The sequence below is a fragment of the Scardinius erythrophthalmus genome, assembly GCF_964197995.2.
Source record: "Scardinius erythrophthalmus genome assembly, chromosome: 25".
NCBI classification, from domain to species: Eukaryota; Metazoa; Chordata; class Actinopteri; order Cypriniformes; family Leuciscidae; genus Scardinius; species Scardinius erythrophthalmus.
The window spans coordinates 6,412,147-6,425,549 of record NC_138245.1 but is presented as its reverse complement, the minus strand read 5'-3'; the positions used below and the strand labels follow the sequence as shown (position 1 = coordinate 6,425,549).

Sequence of the window (13,403 nt, the reverse complement as noted above, 5' to 3'; positions counted from 1 at the left end):
TACTCCATCTAGCAGAAAACTGGGGAGTGACTTAGGAATTCAGTCATTTGTCTTGCTTTGGATGGTTATTTATCTCGCCTGCACTGCGTGATGGTTCGGAGTTAAAAACTCCTGAGCATATTCATCATTACCAGCATAACTGAGTTGTGTTTGGACTCTTCTGAACAGCGGCTTGCCATTTGTGATGCATTTAGAACTTGTTCAGTCATCATTTATAAGTGAGGACGTCCATGCTCTGAGGGTTTCAGGTTTAGAAGCTTTATTTGCTCTTCTCTTAGTATAGGTCCATTATGATGTTCCAGACTAACAGACAGTTCCGAGACTATTTTTGACCAACCGTGCTGGTTATGTGCTGAGAGATGATACATGTTGTGTTTCTGTTATCATCATTATCTTGTTGTTCTCCGTCCATGAGAAAACATGTCCACAAAATGTATCCCACTGTATGATTGTGGCTCAGTGGTGAACACTCACCTAACCAGAGGTCTTGTTGTTATTGAGTTTACACGATCAAATAGCCACTCTCCTACAGCCTTACCAAATGCAGACCTTTTAGCAAATGGTTTCTGAGACATACTGTGTGCTGGCCAGCATGAAAAAAACCTCTTGTAAGAACAGAATGTTGGCTGCTCTTAGGTTGCTCTATGCATTCACACTGTCTGTGAGTTTAAACAATTTGGATCAATAAAATATATTTTTACTTTGCAAGTTCATGTCAGCTTATTCTACTAACCCTAACATCTTATTCTGCTAACCCTACCACTTGTTCTCGACTAATACTCTGTGAGTTATACCATCAAAGTATTACCAAACGTTTCCACAAAAGTATTAATCATGAAAGCTGTTTTCAACATTGGTAATTATGAGAAATGTTTCTTGAGCACAAAGTCAGCATATTAGAATAAATACTGAAGTATTGGCTGCTGAAAAATCAGCTTTGACAGGACAGGAGATAGAGATACAACACAGTTATTATAAATTGTATTAATATTTCACAATATTACACAATAATTTGTACTGTATTTTCAGTCAAATAAATGCAACGTTGGTGAAAGTATATAAAGCAAGTATATGCACTCACTCACTCAGTCACTCGCTTGCTCACTCACTCACTCACTCACTCGCTCACTCACTCCTTTATTTTTTGGACTGAGCTCTTTGCAATGCTTTTTTGAGATTGCCTTACATTTCGGCCAAAAATGAGGTATATTTGAAGGCATCACAATTTTCAGGATCTATCATTTTGAGGTGATATTTGTGTCAAAAGTAAATAAATAAATAAAAATCCTTTCCAGCAAGGCATTATAAGTTTTGAGACAATGTAATGCCAGTGGATGACTCAGGGAAAGATGTCTGTTCCTCTAATAGGTAGTTTGGGCTGTGAGCCTCCATTGCTTTTGACCCCCCATGTCTTAATTGGAGGCCAGCTGTTGGTGACAAAATGCATTTGTCTACATGTCTGACTGAATTTAACCTAAACAATATAAATAGCAGTGCGGCCATTTTGCACATTTGTTCATCGTCAAAAGCTAATTAAAAGACATCTGTTTTAATTAGAAGAGCAGGCACTTTACAAACCTTTTACTGCAGTGGAGGTTGGTTGCAGCTTTAGATATTTGCTTTCCCTCTCATTGTGGAAATCAAGTTTGAAGAAAGGTACTCTAAGCATATAAAGTTGTTTGAAATCTAAATTAACAATTTTATAAGTTGTGAGATGATAAACACTTCAGAAACTGATTAAAAATATATGTTTTAGAACCAGTTTGAGTTTATTTGCTCAGCTTTCAACCATCATAATACTTTTACCCTGGGCTTCTTATGAATGAAGAATGTTTTTATTTCTCAGCCATGCAGAAGCAATACAATTTGAGACTGAGCTATTGTGAACACGAACAGCTAAAGTATGTTGTTAGCCATTTTCACAGTAGGCTATATATTGGCACGTACAGAAAACAAAATGTGTTCTCCGCGAGTGCTGTGGAGGGATATACACATTAGCTAGAAGTTAGCTGTTACTGTATTATGTATTTAGCACAGCTGGATTGCTATATTGACCAATCAGCATCTGAAACTATGCATTTTATAATATAGAATTTGATGGAATTTACAGTCCTGCAGCATTTAAAGAGCATATCACTCCAAAACCAAGTGTTTAAGTAAATGATGACAGATTTTAAATTGTTGTCCTTTAATATGTCTGTTACTTTTATTTGAGTGCTTAAACACTCGATAGAACTAGTCTAAAAAAAAATCATGTACAAGGTAATCCACATTCTTTATCATGTATTGAGTAACAATGAATGTCAGACTCTGACCCCAAACTCCCGTCCGTATTTCTCTGCACATTGTCACGTTGCTCTTAAAATCACCCATTTTATCCTTCCAATTTTCTGCACTATTCAGCTGGCGGCCTTTGCCACTCGCTCTGGTCTACTGAGCTTTCCTTCTCCATGCTAAGCGGTCTCTAAAAAGTCTTCTTGATGAAATGGCTTTGTGTGTGCGCTGTGTTTCTCCATACTTTCCTCAAGGTAGATGAGTTTAATAATGCAGACATTATGCAAATGCACTCATTAAATAGAAAATGCATTGCAACAAAGCAGATGCCTCCAAACATGTTATCTTGTTTGTAACATTTATAAATACTTATTCGCCAAGCCTGAGCTGTTTATCACAACAGACTAATGAAAAATGAATTAAAAAGCACTGTAATTAGGTTATTACACCCTGGTAGAGTTCAGCACGGTGTGAAAAGCTCTAAAAAGTTGACGGTTTGGACGGCAGATGATAATATTGTTTATCTTTGGTTTTGATTTATGTCAGGCTAAGTATAGGTTCTTGCTGATAAGATAAAATAATCAGAACAGGCTTTGTCGTAAAATCATGTTCGCTTAAACTTCACATGACTTATTTCAAGGAGACACCAATCACATCTGTACCTCATCGACTCTGTACCTGCTCTTTTACTTTTCCAGGTTTTTATGTATGCTGTCCACATTATACTGTCATGTCTCTTGTCTTCATGCAGAAAGCTCTGATACATTAATAGCGAATGATCACACATTACAAAACTACTGGGGGAGGATGGTGACAGGCCTCCATTTTACTGTCTTGATGTGTGACTTTGATTTTTTTTATATATATATACATTTAAATATCTTTTACAGAGAATTTCAAAGAACAGTGACAGTTTTACATCTCTTTTTGTATCTCTTTTTTCCCCACCTTTTGTTAAGCTTTCAACTAGAAATTCCAAAGAAACTTGAACTGCTCCATTTTTGCTCATCAAATGTAACGTTTAAAAAACATATGGTTAATTTATATCCATATTATTCACTAGGGTGAAAGTGAAAGAGGTCAGAACATAGTATTTTTCATGGAACCACACGCAAATATCTCTGTATTATTCAATTATTTGCAAAAGTATACAGTAATTAGGGACACATTCTTCTAATGAACAAGTGGTTTAACTAAAATATATATATATATTGTGTTTCTTCTTACATCTACAATACACTCGAGTAAACACATCTTCTTAATCCTTTTTTAAAAATTAATTATAAATATAAATAGTTAATTAATATCACGTTTTTGGAGAGTTTCACCAAATCCTTAACTAAGCTTATCTGATAATTTAACCCTTTCCTCGCCAGCATTTTTTCCTTTTTTTAAAGTTGTCAACCACCAGAATATTTTGGTGGATGAATATTTGAACATGCAATGTATCACAAGAAAGAACCGACTCGCTTTAAAAAAAAAAATATAATAATAAAAAAATTCTAGCTTGCATTCTTTTCTTTTAACAACACTTGAATGTGGGTAAGTTTCATAAAAAAGGCAACATTTTGCACAAAAAGCTGAGAAAATCGCATTTTTGTCAAAGGCTACATCGTGATCAATTTCAGAATGATGATCAAAACACAGATGTAGTAGATCGAGTCCATCAACACTCCCAAAGCTTCACAGTCCTGTAGCTCGTCTTGGGTCGACATTTCATTCTGTAACATTAAGCAGTTTTGATTTATATGCTGTTTAATGTTGATGATCGTGCTATTTTACATATGCAAATGCTTACATATGCTATCACCTGTTCAGAATGTTTTGTCAATGGCAGGGCAAGAGTAAGACTCGTTGACCTTGACATACAAGATCTGCAGGGGTCCTTTCCTTTCTATAATGTAATTATGATATATGATACTTTCTATGATATAATGACTTGACTTTGTTGGTCATACCATGTTGGTTATTTATAAAAAAAAAAAAAAAAAAAAAAAAAAAAAAAGTGTCATTTCATTGCCCTAGATAATGCACCTAGCCCTCCAAACAAAAATGATAATGTGCAAAAAAAAAAATATGGGATTGAAAAGACTGCAAATATGTTGGGTTGGCACTTTATACTAAATAGCTAATGCTTTGTTCATTAAAACAGAGCGTGTTCTACTGGGACTCAAATTACGTTGCTAATGTGCACCCAAGGAAAGCACAATTCTGCAAACTAACTGTGCAGATGGCCAAGTTTGTGACAGCATATTGCAGAAGGGAATTCACTGAGGACATCTGACAAAGTCAATTTAAGTTTGAAAATCCTAAAAGAAGTAGTCTTAGAGGTTTACGGATGCACGCTTGGTGGAATTTACAGTAACTCTTGCATGATTTAAGAGAAGTTAACAGTGAAAAGCTGCCAGAAGACTGTGTTGTAATGAAGGAAGTGATATGGAGGGTGGTTGAGTGTACCTGTCCTTACTTTCTCTGACAGTGACCTCAGCTTTGCTGAACGAACGAGTTTTTCGATTAACCACCACTCGTTTCGTCTTGTAATTACAGCATGTCCATGTCCACGTGCTTCCGAGAAAGGCTGGAGACTTCGAGAAGAATGACAGCATCTATGATGAGGTGAGGTTTAACTGTCTTACATGTTCCAGTTCATGTATTACATATTGTCACATACATTCTGTCAGTACATGGAACTTCTTTTCCATCCAAAGTTGTGAATTTGACTTAGGTGCAAACGTGGAATATCGCATAAAACATTTGTGAATGAAGCGCAGTTTCAATCGCCATTAACAAAGAGAGCAAAATCATCACTTTCTGGGAAACTGCCACAAAATGTCTGTAATAAAACAATTTTTGCAATCGGGGAAGCCACTGTGCTTCTTTTTCCTACATCATAAGTGTCTGATGGCTGGTGTTTGGGAACAGAATCGTGCGAGACAGTATTGGGAGGAAATTATACCACGTCATTTTGATTACAGACTTTGGCTCAGGGATTTCAGAATGACCCATTGATATCCAATCACAATCTCTGTTAGGGCAAAGTCACATGAGTTTTTTTGATGCACACTGTGAGGGATTTATTCGGTAAATGCGTTTCCATCATAGTGTGTGCAAGTCTTGTTATTGGATAACATTTAAAAAAAAAAAAAATTATGCACATCTTGGTCTTTCCATCCATCATTTTTTTAAGCAACATCCCAAAATTTGCATACAAATAGGTGAATAGAAACACCTCATAAAGTCCAAAAGAACATTGGACCCATTTCATTATATCAACCATATAATGAAGTCATCCATCCATCCATCCATCCATCCATCCATCCATCCATCCATCCGGGATTAACAAATCCTTTAAACTTTGGAAAACAATCTTTGTACTAGTGTTATTTGAAATTGTACATATGTGCATAATTCATGATGTGAATAGTGTGACTTAAATTAGGCTATATAAATATCTATCTGTATTTTCAAAAGTATTGTACAGTCAGAATGCAATCAATTGTAATCCTTCTGAGTGTTGAAGTATGTTCTTACTAATGCTAGCCTGAATATCAGCAGGTTCATATGAATATTCCACTCAACCTATCTATAAGCCTTGCTTTTTTTTTTATTCCCAAAAGCACTTGGAGAGAAATGAAGGGCCTCATCAACAGTGGTCGACCGGTGCATGATAAATTAGCTTGCTTTTAATTTGCATGTGGTCATGAGGGTTATTGTAGAGTTTTGCTGTTTATATTTTCGGTGTCCTGCACGGCAAATGAGAGAGCTGTTTTTGTCTTCCTATAAATAATGACTGAGGGCTGTCCCCCCTTACCTTATGCTGTTAAATGTTTTATAAGTTAAACTAGGCGCATTTACTCTCTCATAAAGCCAATTTAAGAGGCGACAGGGTTTTAGCGTCCCACTGCTACTGAAGATTACTGAAGAAATGTTTTTCAAGCAGGTACTTGCCATGTGCTTTATGCTGTAGTAATTGTACCTGGCAGGAGAGTGGGAGTAGTGTCACATATCAAGCCAAAGGTTTTTTTGTGGAAATCCTATTTTGCACTGGTGTGTGAAAAAAAGTAACTACCACGATCTAATCATCTAGAGCATGACACTTTCTCTGGGCATTTATGGAGGAATCCAGTCAAGAACATGCCCTGGTCATATCTCAGGACAAAATCAAAAGAATGAAGACAGTATTTTTTGCTTCCAGACACTTTTTTTTTTTTTTTTTTTTTATTGTGACATTGTTTTAAACAACAACAACAACAACAACAACAACAACAACGATATGTATACATTGTAAAGTAATTGTGCTATCATGGTAATGTTGATTTAGGTGCACAGCTTTTATGTCCTGCTGATTTAAATTTAACACACACACACACACACACACACACACACACACAGAGAGAGAGAGAGAGAGAGAGAGACAGACAGACAGACAGACACAGAGACACACAGACAGACAGACAAACATGATTTTTTATTTTATTTTACTGAAATGGAGAAAATTGCTAATTAGAGGATTGATAATGGGAATTACAAAAAAGAAAATAAACAGTAAAACATCTGGACATTTCATATAAGAGGGATTTTTTTTGCAGCTTTCATTATTTTTATGCTAAATATTAATTAATTAATTCATTAATTAGATAGATAGAGAAAAAGAAAATGAGGGAAAGATATTAATCTATACATCAGTTACATTGTACAAATTTTGTCATGTTATGTCTAAATTTTCATAAAGAAAAGTCTCATAAGAAATGTTAGGTAATGCAAGGTCCAAAGTTTTAAAGTTGAGACACTCACATACAGATATATAACGCATATTTTAAAAGCTTTTTTGTAAAAAATAAATAAAATAAAATGATATATATATATATATATATATTTGCAACCGTTATGTTAACAGCATTAATAAGATATTTCTGTCGTAAGAACAGCTATTCAGCTGATGGACACCATGCTGCGTTGTCATGGAAACATCCCAGGTGAAAATAACAAGGAAATTACGTTGTCTTTCGTTGCTCCCTTCATCAAGTGTGTTCCATACGGCTACATAATGGCACACAAGTGCCCTGCTCACTCCAAAGTCCCACTTCAAGTTCTCTGCCATCTGCCCTTCGAAGGGAGCAGGGCATAGGGGATGCTCACGAGCTATAAGCCCGTCCCAGCCGGGTTCGTCACTTATTGGGGTCCCCTGGCAACATTTCCATTGTGGTCTTTGCCATTTGCAGCACGTTTCTGTATTTGGTTGTATTGTGAGTATTTGGAGCACACATGTGTTGTGAAACTGATGAAGATGTTTTCTTAATTTGTGGGTGTTTTTCTATTTGCATGTCTTTTCTTCAGTTGAGCTCTACTCGGCCACCGTATGAAACAGCTTCTCAAACAAGAACAAATATAGGCCAGGATTTGATTTTCCCAATTCTATTGGGAATTGATTGGATAGTTGGATGGTTGTGGTTTGCTATTGGTTACTAAAGATTACGAGGGCACAATAATTCCTCATGTCCCCTTAAAAAGTAAATATGGACTGAAACAAACTGAACAGGAAAACACAAAACCCTCATATCCGCAAATTGGGTTTACCCCAATTGAACATTTTTTTTATTTAGGGCATCAGTGTTCCTTCACTGTAAACAGAGTTTGCTATTATACATATTAATCATATAGTAGACAATAAAGTAGGACCAACATGACTAAATTTTGTCCACAAATGGCAACAGCTTCTGCATAAATAAAAAGAGCATTAATCCTCATAATGGCTCATACTGCTGTATGTAATGATCTCTTAAAAATGAATTGCTTGTCTTGCAGTCGCTTTAGGTTAACGTGTCTGCATAAGAAATCAGGGTTTCACTTCATTTTATAGTCCCTTTAACACATTCTGTTGACTATAAGCAACGTTACATGTCTACTAACTCTCATTAGAGCATTGGTAGATAGTAGTAGACTCACAGGGTTAGGGTTAGAATAAGTTGACATGTAGTTGCAAAGATACTTTGATAGGAGGAGCATCACAATAAAGAGTTAGCAGATATTAAGCAGACAGTCTACTAACACTCTAATGTAGCAAAGTTACTTATAGTCAACAGAGTGTTACCGAAATCAAACTAGCCATAGTGCCACTAACCATATTGGCAACACAGGCTCATTGGAAAACCATACCTGTGGCAACATTTTTGCAGAAACTTGAAGAAACCTTACTGCAAAGCTACCTGAACAAATATGTGCAAGTGTGCCTGGACAAAAGCCTTTTTAAACACAAAGGGTGGTCACATCAAATATTGTTTTGATTTATTTAATAGAAGTTAATTGACAATTAAAATCTATTTATGACATTATTTTTGAAAGCATCCTCACTTTACAGCATTTTAATACATGTGCCTTAAACTTTACACAGTAATAATTATTATGCAAGTCGATTCTCTGATCATATTTCTTTTTCAAGCACATTTTACAAATTCCAAACCATAAGTCTTCATAACTACTTTTTGTTTTGTTTGTTTTTTATGTAATCATTTAATCAAGTGATATATAATTGTAAACGAGGGCTGGAAGTGAATAATGCCTCATATTAAGATGTGCATAATTATTAAGAAATTTTCTTACAGGTAAAAATGGCCAAGAAAGAGATTTAACTCAAACTGAAAGTCAAAAATGATTAAATGCCCTTGAGAAAGATGCAATTCTAATGCAATACTAGAAACTCCCTGCCTGACTTGAACTGTTGCTGATATGTGGACAGAGCAATAAACTGCAATGTACGTAATGTAAGACGCCTTAAACAGTGCTACAGGGTGACAAAAGGACAGCTAAACCATGTGTGTAAGCATGTGTCCCCCCAGATACAGTATGTCCTTGGTGGAAAAGTGGAGTAACATCGTTTTATTCACTAATAAGAAATGATTTGGAATCATTCGTTTGTGAATCAGACTAAAGTTGTTTTAGACTACAAGAACAACTCAATAGAAATACACTTCAGGCTTCATTTCCTGTTTCGAATGCGCATGCGCCGCGTCTGAACGCGTTGTCTTTGGAGCTTCATCGATTGATTTATAATTCTTGATTTCTCTTTAAACTCACTTACAACGAACATTTTCTACTTTTCCTCACCTCATAGTTACAACGCGGACTGTTGAGCAGACGCGTCTCAAGCCTAGTGATCCAACGCTGGATACTCTTATAGGTTACGTCCGTGGATCACGGCTGAACGCGTCTTCTCCGCACTCATTTACAAACAAACATTTTTTTCGCCTATCGTGCGTCTACTCTACACCCGTACCACTAAAAAGACGGATTATATCCAAGACTTAAGCCGTAAATTAGTATTAATATTGATAGCATCACTGGTAACGTCATTGCTAACTTAACGTAGCCTACTGTCCATCTGTTAAAATGGCGAATATATCAGATGTAAGTAGCCTACCTTTTGGTGCAGGTGAGGACACATTTGAGCTGCTCGCGGTGCAGTCTGAGCTGGAAGCTGTTGAGAACCAGATCCACGACCTTTTAGTGAGAAAAGCCGAGCTGATAGACCAGCGTTTGGCTCTTGAAACATCACGCGCCGATGCACACAAATCAGTGATTAACGTTACTAACCCGCTGACTCCGACCTCGTCTACTCCGTGCGTTTTTCAACATCGGTCCCGAGCGCCGAGGTCGCGATCAGCCATGGTCTCGTTCACTCCTGCTCCAACACGCCACCACGAAGCCTGGATATTTCCGCAGCGGAAGACGCGAGTCAGGTCTAGACCAAGAAAACTCTCTCCGACCCTCCCGGTTTTCGAGTTATCCACACAAAACCGCTTCTCCGCTCTTCGCGAAACAGAACGCGATGCTGTGATCATCGGCGATTCCATCGTTCGACACGTACACGCTACGTTAGATAAAAGTAAGGTGCATAGTCACTGCTTTCCTGGTGCTCGTGTTTCTGAAATCGCTGCTCGCGTTCCCGAGATTCTGAACGAGCGCGTCGGAACTGTGGTCTTGCACGCGGGAGTGAACGACATCAGGCTGCGCCAGACGGAGGTTTTGAAGAAAGACTTCAGGAATCTGATCGATACGGTACGCAGCACATCGCCTGATATAACGATCATTGTGTCAGGACCGCTTCCCACGTACCGACTAGGTCATGAAAAGTTTAGTAGATTATTCGCGCTAAATGAATGGTTAATGTCATGGTGCAATGAGCAGAAACTGCTCTTTGTAAATAATTGGAATCTGTTTTGGGAGCGTCCTAGGCTTTACCGTGCTGATGGCTTACACCCAAGCAGATTCGGATCGGATCTTCTGTCAGATAACATCTCCAAAATGTTAAATACCTTTTGACTAGTAACAAAAAGTCCAAATCATAGTCTCTGCTGCACCAATTTAACTGATACAAATAGTGTTGAACATTGCATAGAAACTGTGTCTATTCCTCGTTTAGTGAGATCAAATAATAAATCTAATGCAGGATCTAGAAAAAATCTAATTGTTATTAAACCAGAAAATGTTGCTATTAGTAAACAAAAACAATTTCTAAAGCTAGGTCTTCTAAACATTAGATCACTCACACCTAAGGCAGTTATTGTAAATGAAATAGTCACAGATAATAGCTTCGATGTACTTTGCCTTACTGAAACCTGGCTTAAACCAAATGATTATTTCGGTCTAAATGAGTCTACTCCATCTGGATACTCCTGTAAGCACGAGCCCCGTCTGATTGGTCGTGGCGGCGGTGTTGCAACAATCTATAGAGATTTTCTCAATGTTACTCAGAAAACGGGTTATAAGTTTATTTCATTTGAAGTACTTGTACTAAATGTTACGCTCTTAGATGTTCAAAAAACATCCCTATTATCTTTAGCCTTGGCTACCGTATATAGACCGCCTGGGCCTTACGCTGATTTCCTAAAAGAGTTTGCAGATTTTCTCTCAGACCTATTAGTTAATTTCGATAAAGCATTAATTGTTGGAGACTTTAATATCCACGTAGATAATTCAAATGATGTGCTAGGGGCTGCGTTTACAGATTTATTAAACTCCTTTGGGGTCAAGCAAAACGTTACTGGACCAACTCATCGTTTTAATCATACACTCGATTTAATTATATCACATGGAACCGATCCAACCGATATAGATATCATTCCACAAAGTGACGATGTCACTGACCATTACATGGTAACTTGCATATTACGTACTCCTGTAGTATATCATGCTGCGCCGCGTTATCGATTAGGCAGAACAATCCTTCCATCCACCATAGATCATTTTTCAAATAGCTTACCTGATCTGTCTCAGCTGCTCAGTGAACCCAAACAAACAGATGAACTAGAGGAATTAACTAGCATTATGAGCACCATTCTCTCTGGAACATTGGATATCGTTGCACCCATTAGATTAAAAAAGGTCAGAGAGAAAAGTAAAGCACCATGGTACAACAATACTACGCATGTTCTAAAGAGAGAAACCCGTATTTTAGAGCGTAAATGGAAAAAAACTAACCTAGAGGTCTTTAGAATCACATGGAAAGACAGTATGTCACGTTATAAAAAGGCCCTAAAAGAGGCCAGGGCTGAGCATCTCCGCAAACTAATAGAAAATAACCAAAACAATCCAAGGTTTTTATTTAACACCGTGGCTAGACTAACAAATAAACAGATGTCTCCTGAACAAAATATTCCGTTACAGTTTAGTAGTAATGATTTCATGAAGTTCTTCACTGAGAAAATAGAAAACATCAGAACCACAATTGTAAACATTCAATCCTCAATCCCGCCTTATAATTCAGCCTCAATTATCACCCCGCAAGAACAATTACAGTGCTTTACAACTATAGAACAAAAAGAGTTAAATAAACGTATCACTTCATCTAAAACAACAACATGTTTACTAGATTCTATACCAACTAAACTATTGAAAGAAGTGTTACCTATAGTGGAAGAGCCTCTCCTCAATATTATTAACTCGTCTTTATCTTTAGGTTATGTTCCAAGAACATTTAAACTGGCAGTTATAAAACCTCTCATTAAGAAACCACAATTAGATCCACATAATCTAGCAAATTATAGACCCATTTCAAATCTACCTTTTATGTCTAAAATACTAGAAAAAGTTGTGTCCGCTCAACTAGGCTCTTTCTTGCAAGAAAATGACACCTATGAAAAGTTTCACCTATGAAAATGACACCTATGAAAAGTTGTTATATTAGACTGCAACCTGTCTTTTGAAAATCATATTTCATATGTTACAAGAACAGCCTTTTTCCACCTTAGAAACATTGCTAAGCTACGTAATATGCTATCTGTTTCTGATGCAGAAAAGTTAGTTCATGCATTCATGACCTCGAGACTAGATTACTGTAATGCTTTATTAGCTGGTTGTCCTGCAACCTCAATAAACAAGATACAGTTAGTCCAAAATGCCGCCGCAAGAGTTCTAACTAGATCAAGAAAATATGATCATATAACACCAATTTTATCATCACTACATTGGTTACCTATAAAGTTCCGTATTAATTACAAGGTATTGCTACTGACTTATAAAGCCCTAAACGGCTTAGCTCCAGTCTATTTAACCGATCTTCTATCGCCCTATAATCCACCGCGCTCTATAAGATCACTAAATTCGAGGCTTTTGGTCATACCTAGGATATCTAGGTCCACCAAAGGAGGGAGATCATTTTCACATTTAGCTCCAAAACTCTGGAATAGCCTTCCTGATACTGTTCGTTACTCAGACTCGCTCTCCCAGTTTAAAACCAGATTAAAGACGCATCTCTTCAGCCAGGCATTCATATAATTCTTTTAATCTTACAGTTAAATCTGACCTCTAGTTCATAAACGCCAGAGGAGAACTGGCCCCCGACTGAGCCTGGGCTCTCCCAAGGTTTTTTTTTTCTCTCCATTAGGTCACCTGATGGAGTTTTTCGGTTCCTTGCCACTGTTGCCTTTGGCTTGCTCAGTTGGGGATATTTGGGGATATTTAATTGAATTAATCAATCAACGATACTATTGATCAGCATTACCAAACGTGGACGTTCCACTAGAAACAAACATTGATGTATTGTTTTAATTTATTACTGTGAAGCTGCTTTGATGCAACCTATGTTGTGAAAAGCGCTATATAAATAAACTTGACTTGACTTGACTTGACTT

The 13,403-nt window shown here is 37.0% G+C and overlaps 1 protein-coding gene across 4 annotated transcripts in view; it reads left to right on the top strand.

Annotated features, from left to right (window-relative positions):
- Positions 1-13,403, top strand: part of fhit (fragile histidine triad diadenosine triphosphatase) — a 371,806-nt gene that overhangs the window by 292,260 nt on the left and 66,143 nt on the right. For all 4 annotated transcript variants that reach the window (XM_081356986.1, XM_081356985.1, XM_081356987.1 and 1 more), the window contains one exon: positions 4,822-4,890. In XM_081356986.1, the coding sequence (XP_081213112.1) occupies positions 4,822-4,890 (69 nt within the window). The remainder of the gene's footprint in view (positions 1-4,821; positions 4,891-13,403) is intronic.